This window comes from Rhinopithecus bieti, unplaced genomic scaffold (assembly GCF_001698545.2).
Source record: "Rhinopithecus bieti isolate Rb0 unplaced genomic scaffold, ASM169854v2 scaffold_15796, whole genome shotgun sequence".
In the NCBI taxonomy this organism is placed as follows: Eukaryota; Metazoa; Chordata; class Mammalia; order Primates; family Cercopithecidae; genus Rhinopithecus; species Rhinopithecus bieti.
The window spans coordinates 1,590,580-1,613,099 of record NW_016808858.1 but is presented as its reverse complement, the minus strand read 5'-3'; the positions used below and the strand labels follow the sequence as shown (position 1 = coordinate 1,613,099).

The 22,520-nt window shown below is 35.9% G+C and overlaps 1 protein-coding gene across 3 annotated transcripts in view; it reads left to right on the top strand.

The window, feature by feature from the left end:
• Positions 1 to 229: 229 nt before the first annotated feature.
• The window catches only part of NOX4 (NADPH oxidase 4), a 177,389-nt gene continuing 155,098 nt past the window's right edge, over positions 230 to 22,520 (top strand). Inside the window, exons 1-2 of one of the 3 annotated variants that reach the window (XM_017887659.1) lie at positions 230 to 616; positions 1,245 to 1,340. Coding sequence is in view for 2 of the 3 variants with exons in the window: in XM_017887657.1 (XP_017743146.1) it covers positions 560 to 616; positions 1,245 to 1,340 (153 nt within the window). In the remaining variant the exon portion in view is untranslated. Of the gene's footprint in view, positions 617 to 1,046; positions 1,192 to 1,244; positions 1,341 to 22,520 lie in introns of those variants that run through there. The other 2 variants (XM_017887657.1, XM_017887658.1) reach the window with 2 other exon arrangements.

Genomic DNA, 22,520 nt, shown 5'->3' with positions numbered 1-22,520 from the left:
ACCAGTCCAAAAGAGCTGGATGTGTGTGTGTGTGTGTGTGTGTGTGTGTGTGTGTGTGTGTGTGTGGTGAGTATGAAGGGGCGGCGAGGGTCCCCACTTTTAGTATGAGTAGCATTGTTCACATGTTTGCCAGTATTTTGGAGCCTGGCAGGCTGGGCTAGAGGCTGCGGGCGACGCCTCCAAGTTCCCACCCGGGACATCCTGAACAGCAGCAGCCACAACAACAGGCTTGCCCCTAGACAAAGGGGCCGGCGCAGAGGAGCAGACTGGTGCAGCCTGGGCCTCGCGCTCAGCTCAGAGCGCTGGGCGTCGGGGCAGCGGAGTGGGCAGAGCTGACCCGGTGCGGGTCGGAGTCAGGGCACCCGGAAAACCCGGCTCTGGGTAGCAGACCCCGCCCGGGCTGGCTCGGCGCCAGGTCTTCGGGCTTCCCCTCAGTCTTTGACCCTCGGTCCTCGCTCAGCGGCCCCGCAGGCCGTGCAACTGTAACCGCTGCCCCGGCCGCCGCCCGCTCCTTCTCGGGGCCGGCGGGCATAGAGCGCAGCGCGGCGGGGCCGGCGGCATGGCTGTGTCCTGGAGGAACTGGCTAGCCAACGAAGGGGTTAAACACCTCTGCCTGGTAGGATGGCGGGCTAGGCTCTCCGTGCATTTTCTCTGTACTGCAGCGATTTTGATTCATTCTCTGAGTGTGCACGGGTGGGAAGCTGGAAGTGGAAGTTTTGCCTTAATTCGAACATTCTCCACTAACAAAACTTTATGCTGGAGATAACAATGAACACTCCCCCACCTCGCGCCTGTCCCCAAAACGCGTGAGAATTTTTCTGCACATTGATGGGAGAGGAGATGTGGAGGAAGAGGGGTCATTTTCAGTGAACACAGCTTTTCCTTTACCCTTTAAACATTTTTGCTCCCTTTGTTCTTTTCCCAGATTACTTCTGTTCGCTTGGGGTATTGTGATGTCATCAATTTCTTAATCTCATTTTGAATGGCAGGGGATAGCTGTAAATCATTTAGGAGACCTATTTGCAACCCAAATGCTTAGTCTCAGGTGAAAGGGCTGGGTAAAGTAAGATTTGTTTTTCTCTGAGTGGTTTTCAGCTTGCTGGTTAATTGAAAATGCTTTCTGCAGTTACTGGTTTAGGTTCCATTGAAAGCACTGTGGCCAAGAATTTACCTGTGGTTTCTATTCATCAGGTAATAATTATTTTCAATTTTTGTTTTCTGTCTCTCGTGTCTGATTGGTTTAGCTTATCTGGCTGTCCATGAATGTCCTACTTTTCTGGAAAACCTTCTTGCTGTATAACCAAGGGCCAGAGTATCACTACCTCCACCAGATGTTGGGGGTAAGTAAGTTGAACTTGGATGATCTGGTGGAATGGGTTTAACATTGGCAGACTTTGCCACAGGTTTGGTCAGTTCCATTCGTTAAAGAAATGTGCACTCTTCACTTTAGAAACATTTGTTGTTCTCTAAAGTGGTCACATTTTCTTGATTTATCATTTACGCTTGTACAAGTTAGAAAGACTGACTCTCTCAAGAACCAAAGGTAGTATCTGCTGAAGTGAAACGAATGAACCTGCCAGACCAGGTTATTGGTGCCTTAAAAAAATTGCTACTTATTGCCAGCTGCTAAGTATCCTGAAGGATCTGATTCACTAGAAGGACCAACTAATGACAAGCTTTTAATTTACTCTTATCAGTGCTTTTAGCCTGCTCATGAGCTTATCCAGAGGATTTCTGCACTGTTTGCTTTTACTGACAACTCTCACAAAGTGTAGGTCTAATGGGGTTATTCATTTCTGGGCAGTTCTCAGTACTTGTTTTGGGTTAGTGGCTGATGATATTCCAGAATTCTAGTATAATATGAGAAAGATACTGGGCAAAACTTTTTTTCTGATTTATTTTATGTTAATATTTTTCTTTCTTTCTTTTCTATGATGTTTCTGATTTTATTCTTCCATTCCATCTCCTTCTTATTTGACTGCTTAACAGAAGATAGTGTCACTGAAGGCATATTGCTTTGTACAAGGAGATTGCATTTTCTTTTCTTTTCTTTTTTTTTTTTCTTGAAACAGAGTCTTGCTGCAATCCCCAGGCTGGAGTGCAATGGCGTGATCTCGGCTCACTGCAACCTCCATTTGCCTGGTTCAAGCAATTCTCCTGCCTCAGCCTTCTGAGGTACAGGCACGTACCAGCCTGCCTGGCTAATTTTTGTATTTTTAGTAGAGATGAGGTTTCACCATGTTGGTCAGGCTGCTCTAGAACTCCTGACCTCAAGTGATCCGCCTGCCTCAGCCTCCCAAAGTGCTGGAATTACAGGCATGAGTCACCAAGCCCGGGTGAGATTGCATTTTCTAAACAACAAGCAAAAAGTGTAAAACACTGCAAAAACTTAAGGAACCTGAAAAAATAGATTTTGCATTTTGGAGTCAGGGGAGAAAAAAAAACACATTCTGCTTTTTTTTTTTTTTCATGGTTTCATGACTACTTAAAATTAAGATGAGTTCAGACAAATTCAGTGGAACCAGCTCTCCCTTCTGTGCTTTACATGGACGGATCTTATTTATCTGTAATTCTCAGTACCCAGACTAGTGATTGGCACATATTGAGCCTGCAACAAGTTGCAGCCAAATTAATTAATTAATATTTATACAACAAAGTAATATCATAATCTGTTGATCACACACTTTATAAAGTTTAACTTCTAGGTTTTAAGCCAATGGGTTGAAAAAAATAGTATATAAAGCTAAACCTATTTTATTGGTAACTCTTCAATTTGAATGTTTATTTCTTTCATCCATCCAATCCAGGAACTGTCTTGAAACCTATACTTTTCAGACTGGCACCCAGAGAGTAAAACCTAACTTTGCTCCTCAAGTTGCTTACGATATAATGGAAAAACCAACAAGTAAATAATTATAATTCAATAAACAAGTGAAGGTTTCTTCTAATAAACACATGACGTGTGATAACTTTTCAGTTTTGTTTTCTAGTATTTCCCCTTAGGTGTAAGTTAATGAATAGGATGTTTTCAGTGGAAGTTTTATCTCATCTGTTACATAACTTGATGAACAACTTGGAGAAAAGTTTTTGGATATACAATAGTAAAATTTGCTCTGGGTCATGAGGTATTTGTATTAATATAAAATCTAAGAATTGGAAATTTATTGCAATAACCTAGAAAGCCGTAACTGAACTTTGGATTTTAGCTTTGTGACATAGTATAAACTAAAATAACATCTTATTTTTTTAAAAAATAATTGTTTTGGAAACCAACACTTTAATTTTTATGAACTTACTGTATAACAGAATTTCAAATTTCTTTTGGTGATAAGTCAGATATGATTAAGATCACATATGCACAGAAACATAAACCAACAAATTTGGAAAACATTTAAAACTGTGTTTCACCTCTCTATCCCACTTCACTGCTTCTGCTTGAATAATAGACAGGCTAATGAGCTTCAAGGACTGTTGGCACATAGGGCTTAATAAATATTGATCAAGGGAATGAAGAAAAAAATGATAAAAGGACCAAATAGAAGACTAGGAACAAAAAGGATAAGAAACAGATTCAAGAAAGGAGAGGTTGTTATAAGTTAGTTTTCATGAACACACAAGAATAATTATAGTGAACTGATATTTGAGCTATCTAGTAAGTATTCTTCATTTTACCAAGAATCATTGTGGAAAGGAATGGTCTTTCTACATGCTGAGAGATGAAATATGACCTATAAACTTTTCAGTAATTACCTGTTATGAATTTTCTAGTCATTAATTTATCTAAGCTATTTTGGAATAGGTATTTCAGTCTGTATATTACTTTTAATTGGAAAAGAAACTCCTACAGTTTTACAATTTATGAAATAGTGTTTAATTTTGTGTCCTAGGCTTATCTTTTCTAATCTTATAACGACTCTTGTATTATTTCATAGAGTAACAATTTGCAGGCACTTTTCAAATTGCAAAGAAATGTAGTATAACAAAGAGATAGAATTAGTTTTTAAATAAATATTGCTGACTCTCATGTCTTACATTTTTAATAACTATATATTATGAACTTAGCATCTTAGGGTGGTGCATCTTAGAACTTTCCAAACACTTGGTCCCGCTGCTATAGACATGTGGGATTCCTGAAGAGAGTCTAGGTATAAGTCTCTTTTAGGTGGATTTTAGGTTTGTAAAAATCACGATGTTATCTCTGGAAATGTATTTCATTGTGCCATTTAAAACACAAATAGAAATAATACTTTCATTGCTGAACATTTTGGTAATAGCATTGAGTATAAAGTTGCTGTCATTCATCTGTGCAAGGTAAGGTAATAACAAAGTCGTACTAGTATTATAGGCAGGAAGGACCCACAGAATATGGTCCATTTATTGGAAGACACAGACAATGAGAAGCAGTTAGTTCTTGGTAACTGCTTGAAAATCTCTATTTTCTATTAAGAATGACTTTTTATTCAAATGTTTATTTATACCTGTGATATGCCAGGAATTTTACAAATGTTTTGTTTAAGCTAGGAAACTGTTCTCTCTGTTTTACTTATGAGGAAACATGGGCTGAGGAAGCTGTATGACTCACTCAAATCCCTTTGAATGGTCAGTGTAGGAGCTAGGATTTGAATACATCCCTGTCTGGCCTCTGCTTTTTCATCATACTACATAGCTTTTCTGAACAACTTCACTGGCCCATCTCAGATACTTATACCACTGGTTAGTATTAATTTTTACCAGTGCTGGCCAATAGAGATATTCAGCAAGTCATATATATATAATTTAAAGTTTTCCAGTAGCACATTAAAAAAGAAAATGAAACCAGTGACATTGATTTTAACAATATGTAGCCGACTAACCAGGCAGTAAAAGAGACATCAGGACCTGGGTAGTCCTCTTGCTCCTCCTCTACTAAGCAGGAATTGTCAACAGATGTGAAGTTGTGGAACTACAAAAATCATTGGTTTGGGAGGCCATGGTGGGACCATTGCTTGAAGCCAGGGGTTTGAGACTAGTCAGAGCAACAAAGTGAGACCCCATCTTTACAAAAAAATACACACATACATACACACACATACACACACTAGCTGGGCATCGTGGCACATGCATGTAATTGCAGCTACTTGGAAGGCTGAGGCAGGAGGATTGCTTGAGCCCAGGAGTTTTGAGGCTGCAGTGAGCTATGATTGGGTCACTGTACTCCAGCCGGGGTGACACAGCTAGACCCTTCCTCTAAAATAAATAAATAAATAAATAAGTAAATATTATTGGTATAGAAGTATAAAAATCTCCCTGGCTTCTGTCTCATCTTCTGACTTTTCTGGAGGTGAAAACTTTTGAGAATGAAGATGAAAGTATTTACTTCTCAGAACTAGAATATCCACTTTTATTTCAGGGTTACCATTCTCAGAATAAAATTAAAGACTAAAAAGTACATATGAATTGACAGGAAAAATAAGATCTTAATTGCTGGAAGATAAAATAACATTGGGATTAATATGTTTTATTGTGGCTTCTCATCATGATTATCTTTTCCCAGACTGGTCTGATCCAGACTGGAGGCAACATGGTCACGGCTGGTTTATGCCTGAATTAATGTGTTAGTCAGACTGTGCACTTCCTAGGAGATGTTTAATTGTGACATGTCATGAGTTTTGGAATCTTAAAATTAGCTAAGAGGAAAAAAAAATCTATTGAGAGAAGCCAAAATAAGCACCCAAACAAGCAAACAAACAAACCAAACAATAGCCTGCTCCACTGCCCCATAGCAACCTTTTAAATAAGGGTAAATAAGGGACGTCATTGGTTGCTTAAGATTAAATCTATTTTTATTTATTTATTTTTAAGGAATGGAAAATGTAGTTGCTTGTACTTCATAGAAAGTAGTAACAGGTTGTGTTCAACTCTCAGAAATGTAGTTTTCTTTCTTTCTTTTTTTTTTTTTGGAAATGCTGTGGCAGTTTAACTCAAAACATCATTTACAGGAGCTTCTGAATTCATGTTTACCTGTTTTGAGTTGCATTTTTTACATTTTAATAATTCAAGAATATCATGTAATTCCCATAAACATTTTAACTTGAAAGAAGAATGATTTTATGATATCAGATTCAATGTGTCTTAGTTATATATATATATATATGTATATATATATTCAACATGTCTTAGTTATGTATACATATTTTTTTCCCTCCAAACTATTCAATTTCAAACTAGTTATTTGCATGGTGTCATGATGAGATTTTAATTTTAATTTTGCTCTTATTCACAAATATTGTTTTAGTTCTGCTGCATGATCATGAAGCTTTTTTTTTTTTTTTTTTTTTTTTTTTTAACTTTTAAAAGTGGAATACCTATGCTCTGGAATACCTATGTTCTCTGGAAGAAAGTTATGAGCATTCAGATTCTTTCTTTTTTTATTTTTATTTTTTCTTATACTTTAAGTTCTAGGGTACATGTGCACAAGGTGCAGGTTTGTTACACAGGTATACATGTGCATTCAGATTCTTTCTAGTGAAACACTGGGATTGTCTTTCTTTAGTCGATCATTATCCATTAGAAACATTAACTAATTTACCCTCTCAAGAGTCCTAGAAGTTATATCATAACATTTTACAGAGACAGAAATCTGATGTCATGTGAATTTCTTAAGGTCAGAGGCTGGAGTCTCTGGACAAATGGACCTAGGACTTTAAGTCAACGTTGGTTTCACAGCTGGCCTGGGCAGCTTTAATTCTGCTGATAATGAATATATGATCCCTGTTACTTTCAGAAAAGATTTGGTCATTAACTCCTAATTATACAGACCATAAAAGTAACTAGTTAGAGTTGCTCAGGCACACGTTATGATAACAATTCAGGGGACATGTTTAGACGAGTGTTATTTTGCTTGTTTTATTCTTCACATTCTGCTAGTTAAAAACAATTTTCTTCTTGTTTATTGGCAGAGGAAATGGGTTATATTTCTTTGATGAAATTATATTCTTTATCTATTTACAATAGACACTGATTCATAGAATTTTAGACTTGGAAGGGAACCTTGATATCTTTACTTAGATTACTTTTCATTTTCAAAATGGAAAATGAGATTGAAGTGATTTGTTCACTATCACCTACTGAATTAGTGACTTGTTCACTATTTAATCTATTATTCTCCTTAGTCCAATATTAGCCTGCTATAATGAACAGCTGTATGAACACACACAAGAACATTTTAAATCCCACACTGTATGGACTACTCGCTTTACGTTTTAGGTGAAATGATCCTTTAAAATGTCTAGCAATTTAAGAAGCTAGGGAAAATGATTGATTTACTCTCAAAATAAAATATATTTTTAGTATTATAGTTGTTTGAGACTTGTCGATAAATTGTGAAGGAATTATGAGACATTTTTATTTAACTTTTTTCTGATTTCACAATATTTATCAGAATTCTAAGGCTCAATATTTAACCTCGTTGTGATACATAGCTAAATGCCAACTGCATAATTCTCCTTTATCAATATCATCCCAAACAGCATAGAATTGGAAGATAGAATGAATCTAAAAGATAGTCAAATCTTTATTTTTTAATAAATGATATGAATAATATCAATAACAGATTGAGATCAGTGATAACTGGCTAATAGTAGACATTAGTCTAAGAGCTTTGCACTGATTAATTTACTTAACTCTCAGTCATAGTATGGAGGGCATGTTTTCAAGTTTTTGCTTTGTAGCTGAGAAATTGAGTTAGAGGGCTTTTTTTTTGAGACAGAGTCTCACTTTGTCGCTCAGGCTGCAGTACAGTGGCCCGATCTCGGCTCACTGCAAGCTCCGCCTCCCGGGTTCACGCCATTCTCCTGCCTCAGCCTCCCGAGTAGCTGGGACTACAGGCGCCCACCACCATGCCTGACTAATTTTTTTGTATGTTTAGTAGAGATGGGGTTTCACCCTGTTGGCCAGGATAGTCTCGATCTCCTGACCTGTTGATCCGCCCATCTCGGCCTGGATTACAGGCATCAGTCACCGCGCCTGGCTGAGTTAGAGGGGTTCTATAACTTGCTAGTGAGGGACAGAGGCAGGACTCTAGCCCAAAGATCCTGGTTTCGGAACTTGTATTCTTGTTTCATAAAATTTTAATTGACAAATGCAAATTGTATTTATTGTGTACCACATGATATTTTGAAATATGTGTATACTGTGAAATGGCTAAGTCGAGCTAATTACCGTGCATATTACCTTACATGCTTACCTTTTTTTGTGATAAAAGCACAAAATTTATTGTCTTAGCAATTTTCAAGAATATATTATTATAAACTATAGTAACCCTGTTGTACAAAAGATCTCTTGAACTTATTCTTCCTGTCTATCTGAAATTTTTTGTCCTTTGAATAACAGCTACCCAACCCCCTCCCATCCCCACCAGCTCCTGGTAACTACCATTCTACTCTCTACTTCTGTAAATTCAGTTATATTCTTTCTTAGATTCCACATATAAGTAACATTATGTGGTATTTGTCTTTCTGTGCCTGACTTATTTTACTTGATGTCCTTCAGGTTCATTCATGTTGTCACAAATGACAGGATTTCCTTCTTTTTTTGTAAAGCTGAATCGTATCCCATTATGTATATATACCATATTTTCTTTTTCCATTTATCTGTTGACGAAATTTGTATTCTGAGCCATTTGTGCTCTGTTGTCTCTTTGCAACATTAATATTAGGTTGAATCATATAGAATTGCCATTTTGGTAGATCAAAAACAAATATCAGCTATTGTATATGGCTCAACCTAGTAGCAACTATTACCATTTATTGACTATATATCATGTGTCAGACACAGTTCTTGGCCCCTTACTTTTATAATCTCATTTAATCCTTATATTTAATGGAATCCTTGTAACAACTGTAGAAGATAGGAATTATTGCTTTTTACAGAATTGAGAAGCTTAGATTAGGAACTATTTGCTTTTTACAGAATTGAGAAACTGAGATTCTGAGTGGTTCGGTAACTTTCTGAGTAGTTAGGTTACACAGCTGACTAGTAGATAAGCCCAGGTTGAGCCCACACCTGTCTGAAACTGAGGACCATGCTCTCAATCACTCTGCTTTCCAGGTGAGGTTCTGAAACAGGTAGTGTTAGAACCTGGAATTCTCTACTCTTATCTAAGGTCCTTATACATTTTGCCATGGTGGCACTGAATATACTGTTTGTGTTTCCCTCTGTTTGCACGTTAGTGTGTTTTTGTATCTGCTGAGAAGTATTTGATCAGAAGTAAATGTAAGCATATATGCATTATTCTTATATATGCAGTGGACTTGTATAACTTACATTTGAGGTGGACTTGTATAACTAATACCTACTCCATTAGTTTGCTAGGGCTGCCATAACAAACTACCACAGACTGGGTGGTTTAAAGGAAATAAATTTCTTCATAGTTCTAGAAGCTAGAAGTTCAAGATGAAGGTGTCAGCAGGGTTGGTTTCTTCTGAGGGCCTCTCTCCTTGGCTTATGGAGGGCTCTCTTCTTCCAGTGTTTTTGCATGGCCTTCCTTCTGTGTTTATGTCTTAATCTCTTCTTATGAGGGTACCAGTCATCCTGGATTAGGGCCCATCCCAATGAACTCATTTAACCTTAATTACCCCTTTAAAGATTGTGTCCAAATATAGTCACATTGTGAGGTAAATTCAACTTGGTACATCTACCAACTTTGTCAGTCTTCCTCTGGAAGCTAAGCATGCATTTTGAGAAGTTAATTTGAAGTTAATGTAGTTTTTTTTTTTCTCCTTAATTGTAGAAGCCCAGCTGAGCACTAGCATTCCAGAATGACATAGCACAAGGGTGCTTCCCAGGACCTTTTAGGAAGGTGTTGCAATGCTCCTCCTTAGAGGTTTGTCGAGCTTTATTCTTAGCCCCACCCTTCAACTATTTTAAACATGCTCTTACACAACCCTTTATTCCCTCCATGACCTCGAAGAAGAAAATCAGATAAATTAGCACCTCTGAGGAGTAGCATCAATATTTTATTTTGATTTTTTAGATTTTGGCATCAAGAGTATGAATTCAGGGAACTGACTCCCAGAAAAGGAAGTAGTGAATATTGAGGAACTACTTTACCTTGCACACCACTGAGGCCAATAATAGCAGCAGTCGTCGTAGCCCTAGTCCTAATCATAGTTGTGTATACTTTCTTCTGGGCAACACTCAGCCTGGAGGGAGAGGAGCCTGTAGAACTGTGGACTGTTCTAGTCCATTTACCCACTTTGATGGATGAATTTCATATAGTTAAATGCTTTCTTTATGGACTCAGTGCAAAGCTGAATATGGATTGTAGGTCCTCTAACTCCTGGTCGGTGTTTCTTCATGTCCATCATGCTAAGCATTGTGTTTATCATAAAACTGATTTTAAAATTGGCTAGGTAATTCTGGAGAGAAAAATAATTATAATTTCTTACTGAAAAGGTCATGGGCTTTGGAGCTATATGGATATGAGTTTGAATTGTGGTTAAGCATTTCTCTCCATTTGTGATTTTGACATACTATTCTCTCAGCCTAGGTGTAAACCCTACTCATAAAATAGGGCTTAAGCCCTACTATTAGTTTAGATGGAAGGATAGCATGAGAAAATGCAGGTGAAGTGCTTAGCACTTGGTACATAGGCATTCAGCAAATTGGTAACTATTACTATAAATATTAAATAATGGTAATTAGTATTAACGGCATCAATACAATGAATAGGACCAAATGGTAATATTGTATATTGTGTGGGCTGTGTGTGTGTGTGTGTGTGTATGTATATATATATATACACACACAAATATGTTAAAAAGATTTCAGAGACATAAAGATGGAAAGGATTTGCTAGGCAAACAGATGCTGAGCATATGAGATGACATCTAGGACAGAGATTTACCCTTTGATCTATTATTTCACTGCTCACAAGGGTGCTTAATAAATGGATGTTTGATGATGAGGTTGTATGTTTGCTGGTCAGTAGGAACATGTTACCTTCAGTCCTTTAGTTGACTTTTGGCTGCCTCCCTGATCCTCTGGAGAGAGGAAGGCTATTTGCTGCAATTTGTTATTGGCACAAAGTTTGTGGCAATTTGGCTATGATTGTTGGGTGGAATTTTAGTTTGAGGTGGAACACATTTCATTCAACAAAACATTATCTAATAGTTTTTATTAAGCTTCACCGAATCTTGGAATTTTCAACAGATAAATAAGATAAATTAACTATCTCAGATTACTGTAAATGTTAAAGAAAATTAAAATACATAATAATAATAGCTAGAGCTAGCTTCCATTGCAATCTTCTCATGGGCCTAACATTGTGCCAAGTTCCTGTTACATTCTTTGCTATAGTCTCCACTATCCTACAAGGTAGGTTCTATTCATAAGAGGAAGCTAAAGAACAGAATTTGTAAGCAATTTGCTTATTGATTATAAGTACCTAACATGAATCTATTATATACTAGGAGCTCTAAAAGTGTCAGTCGTCTTCTTTCCTCCCTCTGCTCTCATCCTTCACAGCCTCATAGAATAATTCACCTTGCTGTTTTATACCCCAGGAAAACATGATGGAAATATTCTATTCACCTCAGAATATTGTGCTGAGCATTATGACTTAACAGATAAGAAAGTAGTTTGAAGAATTAAGTTTCACAGATGTGAAAGATTGTTGTTATGTTGTGTTTCTGTCTCCTATCATTTCACAAAGCTTTTAAGCCTCCAGTCATGGTGCCATAACATTGCTCCCCTGGACATCATTAAGGAAAGTTTGAAGAAAGGAATGAGACGTTTGTCTTCATGCCAAAAAAAAAAAAAAAAAAAAACAAAAGGCAGTCAACCCTTAGCATGCAATATGCTTTACCTTTGCAGTGTGACTGTTGAAGTAGGATCGTGACAGTCTGTGACATATTGTAATTAATAATAAAACAAGTATATACAGTTGACTCTTTAATAGCAAAGATTTGAACTGCTCAGGTCCAGTTACATGCAGGTTGTTTTCAACCAAATGTGGATTTGTAGGATGTGACACCCAAACATACTAAGGACCGACTTTTCCTCGAGGCCAATTCCACGGGGCCTACTGGGGCACTTGAATAGGCACAGATTTTGGTATATGCGGGGATCCTGGAACCAATCCCCCATATATACCAATGGACGACAGAAAGAGCAAATTACATAGGTAGAGAATGAGTCTGTGCGATTCCTAGAATTACATCCTATTGCGACTTTTTGATATAATAAAACTCAAGCAATGTGATAAAAAGTGTCTAGTGAAAAGTAGTTTACTTTCAGTTCTGACAGTGAGACTAAAGGAAAAGTAAATAAAGGAAAAGAAGGACTTTGTTCAATCAGTAGAAATTGTGTTCATCTTTAGAAATTGGAAAGTTGAATTTGACAATAGCTCTCATCGCTAAATGGAAACTATCAAAGGTTTTCATGGAATCCATGAAAGGATTGTTCAAGGTCTCTAGACCCATATCAAGACTTTCAGAAGTCTAATATATTTTAAGGGAAGAAAAGATGAGTGATATAACCAAAGTATAATTTTATATAGCTGAGAGTTTTTTTTTCTAATGGAGGCATTTTAACAATAGGGTATAATTGAGAAATGATTATATGGAATGCCTTTCTGACTACATCTCTTTTCTTTATGATTGAATTTTCAAATTGCAAATAATGTCATTAACGTGATCATAGAAAGCTCAGGTCTGGTGGGAGGATCTGGAGTGGTAGTGATCCAAACAAGTTTCTTTTATCCCTATGCTATCCTATACTTTTGATTCTCTTTGTAAGCTTCCTTTTCTTCCAATATGCCTTCCTTTATGTGCTTTTCCTTTAGCATCTTATCCCAAATAAAATCCCGGCTACTCCACCTTATATGAAAGCATAGATTTCCAGGAGGATGAAGATCTTATAAGGTGAGAAAGTTGTAGAACAAGAAAATAACCACCTATTGAGAATACTTAGGAGATAGGGTGATGAGCGTACTTTTATTTCTCACTGATTTTCCTTGGCCACATTTCTTTCTTTCTTTCTTTCTTTTTTTAAGATGAAACAAAACAGGATCTCATTATGTTGCCCAGGCTGGAGTGCAGTGGCTATTTACAGGCATGATCATAGTGCACTACAGCCTTAAACTCCTTGGCTCAAGTAATTATTCCCTGGGCTTGGAGATTGGCTTGGATTGTGTAAAACCCATCACTAAACTAACTATTTTACTATTTTGATTTTGTACATTTTTAGAAAATATTAGAGTGAAAGAATGAGTCAAATGTAAATCTTGGAAGAGTTTAGTTTATGGGCTGAGAATGGATCTATAAGGTTTCTTTAACTTTGATCTACTTGAAGAAAATTGACCTTAGACTTGTATTGGGTTTAAATCTTGAGTGTGTCATGTTTGAAGAAGATACATTTTGTGCAATACACAAATTTTAGGTATATGAAAGTTAATTTGTTAAAGTCCTTTATGACTGTCATTCTGATTCTTGTTAAAATCAAGTGTCTGCTATCACCTTCTCCTGAGCACATAGTGTCTATCAGCTCGATTATCAACTATAGTAATATCTGTGAAAAGTCGAGAATATCAATGGGAGTGGCATGATATCATGAAAAGAACATGGATTTTGTGGTAAATTGATTTAAGTTGAAATCTCAACTTCAACTCTTAACAAATACAACTGTAAGTGATTTATTAAAACTTTGAAAGCTTCAGTTTTCCCAGTTTTCAATGGAGATTTATATTATTAATTGAGCCACATGAAAATTTCAATATAGAAACATTTTGACTTACAAAAATGACAATTTAGGTTAACCTGCATTTAGTTTAACATAGTTTGATCTAATATATCACTTACAAGATTTTTTTTGGGGGGGTGGGGCAGAGAGTGGCAGGGAAAGAGGAAAAGATTAACCAAGGTGAGGAAGAAATGAGTGTAAGGCCCTCAGAAAGTGTTAATTCCCTTCATCCTATTGTCAGGTTATAGTAGACAAACTTATGACAATGCTAAGACTTACTTATTTCAGAAACGTCTTTGGAGTTAAGAATGTTTTGAAGTTGAAATTTGTTTATAAACATTTGTTAATGATTATAAAATGATTATAAAAATTTCCAACAGCTGAAAGAAAATACCTTCTAGTTTAGAGCAAAGCACGCATTTTGAAGTGATATGAAAAAATATTTTGCCAATGACAGTATATATTATTTTCTTAGTTAGAATTTCAAAAATATTTAAGCTCATGGTTAATTGTTTTCCTGTTGGCCGTGGTTTCCACATTTTAGCTCCCCAATTCTTGGCCTTTTTAAAACCTTCTGTCAAGCAGCTCATACATTGAGACACACATGAAAAGGACCCATTTTATAGGACAATAACAGTGAATTATTTCCATAAAAACAAAAAAAAATTTTAAACTTTTTTGATACCAAGTACAGGATATTTCAAATTAAACATACACCTCAATTCATGACACACTATCCTCATGGTTCTGTGCAAGGCTCCCTTTTATTTTCTTCATCATTCATTCATTTATTAATTTACCCATTTAATCATTCTCCATTATCCAATCCTACTCTCCCAGGGTTCCCCAGTCCCCAAGCCACAGACAGGGACTGGTTTCTGGCCTGTTAGGAATCAGGCCACACAGCAGGAGGTGACCAGCTGGCAGGCAAGTAAAGCTACATCTGTATTTACAGCTGCTCCCCATCGCTTGTATTACCACCTGAACTCCACGTGCTGTCAGATCAGCTGCAGCATTAGATTCTCTTAGGAGCGTGAACCTTATTGTGAACTGCACAGGAGGGATCTAGGTTGCAAGCTCCTTATGAAAATCTAATGCCTGATGACTTGTCACTGTCTCCCATCACCCCCCAGATAGGACCAATTAGTTTCAGGCAAACAAGGTCAGGGCTCTCACTGATTTTACATTGTGGTGAGTTGTATAATTATTTCATTATATATTACAATGTAATAATAATAGAAATGAAGTACACAATAAATAAAGTAATGCACTTGAATCATCTTGAAATCACCACTGCCCCCTCCACCAATCTGTGGAAAAATTGTCTTCCCCAAAACCAATCCCTGGTGCCAAAACGTTTGGGGACCACTGCATTCTCCTCCTGACAATAGCAGTCTCTCCAATGTGCTTGATGTTTATCCTTTTGTGGGTGTTTTATGTATATGTATCTTCTAATTCACAAAAATGGCATTGGATCATAGGACTTATTTAGTTTCCTAATTTTTCTCATCTGGTATTATATTTTTGAAGTCTATTTATGTGGCTGTGTGCTTCTTTTGTTTCTTGCTTCCAACTGCTACACGGTATTCCATAGTTTACATCTACCACTTTTTATATATCCGTTCTTCCAGGCACGCAAACTCAGATTACCTCTAATTTCCTGCTGTTTCAAATAGCATCATCATTAATATAAAGGATACTGTTGTAATATAAATATTATATGGTAGTTTCTTGGTTTTGCCTACTAGGTTTTCTTTAAAAAAGGAGTACAAATATGTTGTTCATTTTGCTACAAAATAGTATATTTTTAGTTACTTGTTACAGCAGTTGAATTTAGACGGATTAGGATAAATATGAAAATAATATCAACATATGGAATGAGTTTACAAATATTAAGATATTTGATTGTAATAACTAGTTTTCAGCAAGAAAACTAAAGTATATTGTATGACATAAGGAATGAATGTAGTGAGTATTTTAAGTATGATTTAACTTCTATATATCTTTTTATGAAACCTGGGATCATTAATGGTACCATTTAAACCAAAAAGGCATATTATGTTAGTATAATATATAAACAAACATTTCTTTATAATGTATAGATATATGAAAAGAAGAGAGAACATTAAAAGCATAGGTGCAATAGTGGAATGGCGGTTTCTGGAAAAAAAATAGGTAAATTAAAAAAGTGGAAAACAAACTCACCGATAACTAGCCTGAGAGTGGCAAAAGTACATATAGTAGATAGTAATGTACAACACTAAGTAGCAAATCATGTAGATTAGGAAAGGTTGTGAGATGAGAATGATGAGTGGAGAGTGTTTGTTAATAATACAGTGCAGAGGATTAGAGGTTTTGGGAGGAGGAAGACAGTTGAATATGTGTGGTTAAAAGTACTTTTTACCCAAAATTGTGCGAAAATAACAGACAGCTCGCAGAAAAGGCAAAGCACATCAAGCAAAATATCAGTATAGAAATCACGGTATCAGCCAAACCAGAGGGTAGAGAACCATCTATAGAGTTCAATTAGTAGTGTTATGTATAGGGTCAAAATTTTTCCCCTGAGTGTCGCGGCCAGTACCGTCAATTTTTCCCTACGATTACCGGAACCCTATTTCTTATTTGTATTTTGTTATTTATAATATCATATTTATAATTTCGTCCTCCCTTCCTATTCTATTCTGCTGTCCTGTCATTTCTATCCTAACCTGTATTCTGTTGAATCCTGCATCTTTTTACATAATATATTCTCATTTGTCAAATGTATGTATGGATCAAGTAACTTAATATCCTTCTTCTGAAAGATTTCCATCCTCAAGCCATTAATATTGTTCAGGGTTAATTTTAAAAGTTAATCATGCATTTCCTAATATGAACATAATGCAAACCATTAGGGGTAAATATTGAAAAATGCCACAAAAGAGATAATGGATATATATATTGTGAGGACAATATATTTGTGAGACGCCATTATTTTCTTTAAGAAAATAATTTCTTTACTGTTTTATTTTACTTATTGTTTCCTATTTTAATGAAAATAGAGGAAAAGAACAAAAATGTTCTGTATATCATCACTCACACATAACCACTATTAACATTTTGGTGCATTTCCTCAGTACATTTTTTTAATTTTTTTATATAGCAGTGTGATCATTCAGAATCAACAGTTTTGTTTCCTACTGTAGAATGTAGCATAAATATCACATTAGATTTATCTCTGTTATCATAATCTTGTTAATAATATTTTATTTATTTTTAATATTTCACTGAATAAATGGAACACAAAACTTAAACACTCCCATATTTCTGGAAATATAACTGACTTCTGTTATTTTACTGACCTAGAAACTGCAAGGAAAACATGATTGTGCAGAATACCCCTCTGTTTTCATATGTCCTTTGGATATGTTATTAGATTTTCAAAGTATATTAACCCATTTAATTTTTTTATTGTGAATTTGTACTGGTTATTTATCCATTTAATTCTTGGTACTTAATTATTAAAATATGTTAAATTTCCAAAGAAATACCTGATTCTGTATATTAAACACTGATGATACAATAGAAAAAGAATAGAAACTTCCCTCTACATCTTAGAAGTAACCACCTGAATCTTTTTCAATTATGTTTATGCCTATATATCAATGCCTGTATATGTAGATACACATATATACATGTGCATATTATTAATTCAGTAGTCTGGATTGATATTACTATCTCATTTCTATTATGTGAGGCTAACTTATTTCATTTTTAACCACTTCATAGTGCACCATAATGCCATAAGGTACACCATAATTTCTTTTGCATTTCTCAATTGTTGGACAACTTGAATTTCTTTTTTTTTTTTTTGGTATTACAAATCATAGGGCAGTGAATATCCTTGTAGAAATTTACTTGTACAATTAGAAAAGTGTTTCTGTATGCCATTTTACTTTATAAAGAAGTTCCAAGATGTGATGTAGTGGTCTCACTCAATATTAGATTTTTTAGAGAAAAAAAGATTAAATTTGAATTGCATTTCCTTTGTCTTTGTAGAAACGTGGCACTGATGTTGTAAAACTTTTATTTGTAACATTTGGAAACTATGCAGTGATTGTCAATTGGAGAAAAGAGGACTACAAATATATCATCTTACGTTTCATTTAATTTATTAGGTTGGTGCAAAAGTAATTGTGGTTTTTGCCATGGAAAGTAAAAACTGCAATTGATTTCGCACCAAACTAAACATTATTTTCCCAACAACTGAACTAATGTGGTCCACTGCATGTTGGCCAGTTAAACTCTGTGAAGGGTTTGTCAGAAGAATCTAATGCTTTAACATGCATATATCAGGAAATGTAGGAAAATAGTCTGCACAAATTATCCATTATTTTAGTCCATCTTAACTGAGTACCTACTGTGTTAGGCATTTTGGCTCTTTCTTTATATCCAGAGTTCTTTCTCTTTGAATTGATAGCTTATTTTGGAGGCAGTGTTTTATTTTTTTCCCCAAGGAAAGACTGGATGAGTCGACTTCATTCAAAAGTTGAAAGTAATAGTTAAAAGACATGCCGAGTTAGCTAAGATTGCTAGTGTTTTGAGGACAGAGATAGAATTTAAAAACAATTTTATAGATTCAATTAATAAGAGTTAATAAGAAACAGGATTAAGTTCAGGAGGATCAAAATAGACAATATGTTTAAGTAGGCTATGCTTAGCAGACATGAGAAAAAAATCTTTATATTGAATATCCTGTATTCACTATATGAGTTTTAATATATATCATCATGGATAGTCTGATTAAAATTCTAATCAATGAGGAGGTATCATTGCTATGTGTGTTTTCTCTCAATTTGTTTTTGTTTGTTCAGGCCACCAGTATATCTGTTTTGGCCTCTAATTTTCGGAGGAATGTTGAAAAATTAAACATGGTTTAAAGATAAAGAGCAATGAGACAACATTTTGGAATGATTGTTTTTGATGAGGTGTAGCTGAGAGGTAACTAAACACTCAGTAATTGTGATCAGATGTGCTGGACCCATGATGTAGGAGACACAAAGCCTGTTTCAGCTATCTAGTCAACCATGCTCTGCAAAACACTTTCGACTTCTCCATGCCTTCTCCTGTGCACAGATAATTTCTGTAGAGGGAGGAAAATGTAAGAGTGATATAAAATCAAATGCTCTGTAACTTTTGAAACCTTGTTGTTGAGCCTTAGAAAGGTGTATAGAATAAGGGATGGGCATAAATATCGATAGGAATTTAATAGATGAACTAAAAAAAATCCACTTCAATAATGTTTTTCAGCCAACAAGGTCAAACCATTTTCACTTGGTCCATTTCTATAAGGAAAAGTGAAGGCAGTGTTTACTATTGTATAAATTCTTCAACTCTAGGTTCTGGAGACAAGTGTCCTTGATAGAGGTCACAGGCATTAATTGTGATTAAAATTTCATAATCCTTTTCACCTGGTGAACTGTTCACTAGACAATATTGTCTTTAGAAACCCCTGGCTGTGTTCATATGCAATTCTGAATCCCATTTATGTTGAACTTTAACTTTGCCAGACAGACACAGAGTCTAGAAGTAAATGTTTTCTGCCCTCTGTACTTTTGGCACAGGAAAGACAAGGTAGACAAAATTGGGACAAAATATCATGTTATAATATTGCTTTCTTCTCTTTATGTAATAGCTATGAGTCCTTCTGACTTGTAATAGCTTTTCTAGGGAAGAACCACATTCCCACTGAAAATGGAAGAATGTCATTTTTAGAAAGGGTAGATAAAAATGATGACATATAACAGATAGAAAAGATTTGAGTTAAGCATAAGGAAATCTGGATATAAAGTCAGAATGAACAATATATTTTTGGTAGCCCCTTTAGTTTTATGAAAAAAAATTACACATTTTTTTTTCTTTAGAATTGATAGCTTCTTTTGGAGACAGTATTAAGGAAAAAGAAAAGCAGATTATAGATGAGAAGATAGGTCAACTTGAGTCAAAAATTACATCACAGTTAAAAGTCTCCAGGGAAGCTAGTTGACAGAAATGAGCTGGGATCATTTGGAATGAGTTATAGTTTATTATGGCATTAAGGTACATACATGAGCTTTTGGTTAAACCCCAGGAGCACTGAATTGGTAGTTTATTTTCAGAAATTTTTAAAGAGAATTGATTGCTTCAGTTATTGTTAATCATTTTCTGGTTACTCATGACATGTTTTTCATCATTATATTCATATGAAACCTTATCAAAATAACCTTATCAAAATAGTTAGGTAATAAAGGCCAGGTGCAGTTGCTCATGCCTGTAAACCCAGCACTTAGGGAGGCCAAAGTGGGCAGATCACTTGAGGCCAGGAGTTCAAGACCAGCCTCACCAACTGGTGAAACCCTGTTTCTGCTAAAAATACAAGAAATTAGCAGGGTGTGGTGCTATGCACCTGTAATCCAAGTTGCTCAGGGGGCTGAGGCAGAAGAATAGCTTGAACCTAGGAGGCAGAGGTTGCAGTGAGCCAAGATTGCGCCATTGCATTCCAGTCTGGGTGACAGAGAGAGTCTGTCTCAAAAAGCCAAACAAACAAACAAAAACAATCGAAAAGGTAGGTAATCAGCTTTTTAACCAGTCCTTCACTGAAATGTCATTTTTTATTCTTAAGTGCAGTCTTGTTCCCATGGAATGTCCTACTATATTCAAAATTTATATCCCCATTATAATTTATTCATGATATTAACCAAACATTTAAATTAGGACTACAGTTTTGACTTATATGCATAGGAAAAATATTTTTTTCTGATTTTCTGCCATAGACCTTTTGATTATTATATAGACAATAAAAATATGCTTACCGTAGCCTAGGAAAATTGTATAGCCTACTTTATGTGGTTTCTCTTTTGTTCATGTATCTGTCTCATGACTATTTTGTTGACTTTCGTTGCTCAGAACATATTTTCCCCAAAGAGTACTTATTAGAAACAATTTTATTTGTTAATAATCGTGTATTTTTGAGATCCTCAAAGGTAAGAGGCAGTTTGGGCTTTGCCACTTTCCTGTGCAGCCACTTGCTAGCTTTATGTGGGAGACAAGGAGATAAATACGTAAACCATTACAATAGAAAGAATTAAGTGCTCTAGGAGAGATATGGTGAAACGCAAAAAGGAAACACTGAGAAACATGCTCCCGGTTTGTCTAAATGTATGTGAAAGGGAAATTTGCAGAGTTGTAAATGAGGGTGGAGATAGGGATATAGTCGCTAGCAAACCATTACAGAGAAAGTGACACTGGGGGCACTTTCATCTGTAACTGAAGGATTAATAAAGAGTCCATCTGGTAGTTATCATGGGAGTTGGAAGAGGTACAATGCCAATACAAATAGAAGGGATAGCAGCAGTCTGAGCTGTGGATCTGCAGTGTCAACTGAGATAGGTAGTAACAACTTGGGTTGGCTAATCTTCATAATGCATCTGGGAGCTAAACTGAGGCATAAAATGTAAAAGTATATGTAGCCAAGTAGCCTAATGGTATCATCAGTTAGGCCTATTTACAGACTTGTAATATAAATTGGGACAAAAAAAGGAGGTTGGACTAGATCATCTACACAGTCTCATGCAAAAGCTATAGTGGCCTTGAAAATTTTCTTTAATTGGGTGCTGTTCCAGAGGAAATCCCAGCCTCTGAAGTGGTGGGATAGAGAGTGGAGGGTGGAGGCAGAGCTGCTGAGCCTGAGCGACAGGATGGAAAGAGTATGTCCTGAGTTCTGATTCCAGATCTTAACTAGATTTCCTGGGTAATCACTTGTGGTATTCTCTTTTTCTAAAATAAGGGCATAGAAGGATCATCTCTTAGCCTCATTCATTCATCCACCATATATTAACAGAACACATAGTAGTTGCCTAGAACTTTCTTTGACTTCTTTAGATAAGGTGAGTGAAATAAAGCTCAGTTTATATAACTGCAATGAGAATGTCACTTTCCAAAGCTGTAGCTGGAAAGGTAGCCTGGAGATTTGCAGGAAGCCATGCCATAAGTTCACGTAAATTCTGAAGCAAGTTTAAATGTGTGGATGACTAGGGACACCAGGATGATGACAATAACTTCTGTTGACTTCTTACTATATGTCAGGCACTGCATTAAATAGTATATATGCTCACTTAATACACACAATAACCCTTTGGGGTAGGTATATTATTATTATTATTATTTTCATTTTGCAGATGAGGAAAACGAGACAGAGATAAAGTCACATAGTTACCTAAACCCACACAGCTAGTAAAGGGGCTTCATATTCAGGTTTGTCTGACTTCAAATTGTCCTATAAATCAGTGAGTGCTGATTTGGAGCACTCACCCCACCTGAGACCTCAGGAATAAGAACTTCAGAAGTGCAGTAGTAGAAAGTGGTTTATTTTAAAATAGCCCATCAGGTAATAACTATGTACAGTCCAATTTGAGAAGCCTTTATCAAGATTTACATAAAATGAGAGGAAAATTTATTGATTGGGTAACAGTATAAGCAACTGAAAGAGTAAGAAAGTGTAAAGATATGGAAAGACAACCATCCCACTACTGGGTATATACCCAAAAGATTATAAATTATTCTACTACAAAGACACATGCACACGTATGTTTATTGCGGCACTATTCACAATAGCAAAGACTTGGAATCAACCCAAATGTCCATCTGTGACAGACTGGATTAAGAAAATGTGGCACATATACACCATGGAATACTATGCAGCCATAAAAAAGGATGAGTTTGCGTCCTTTGTAGGGACATGGATGCAGCTGGAAACCATCATTCTTAGCAAACTATCACAAGAA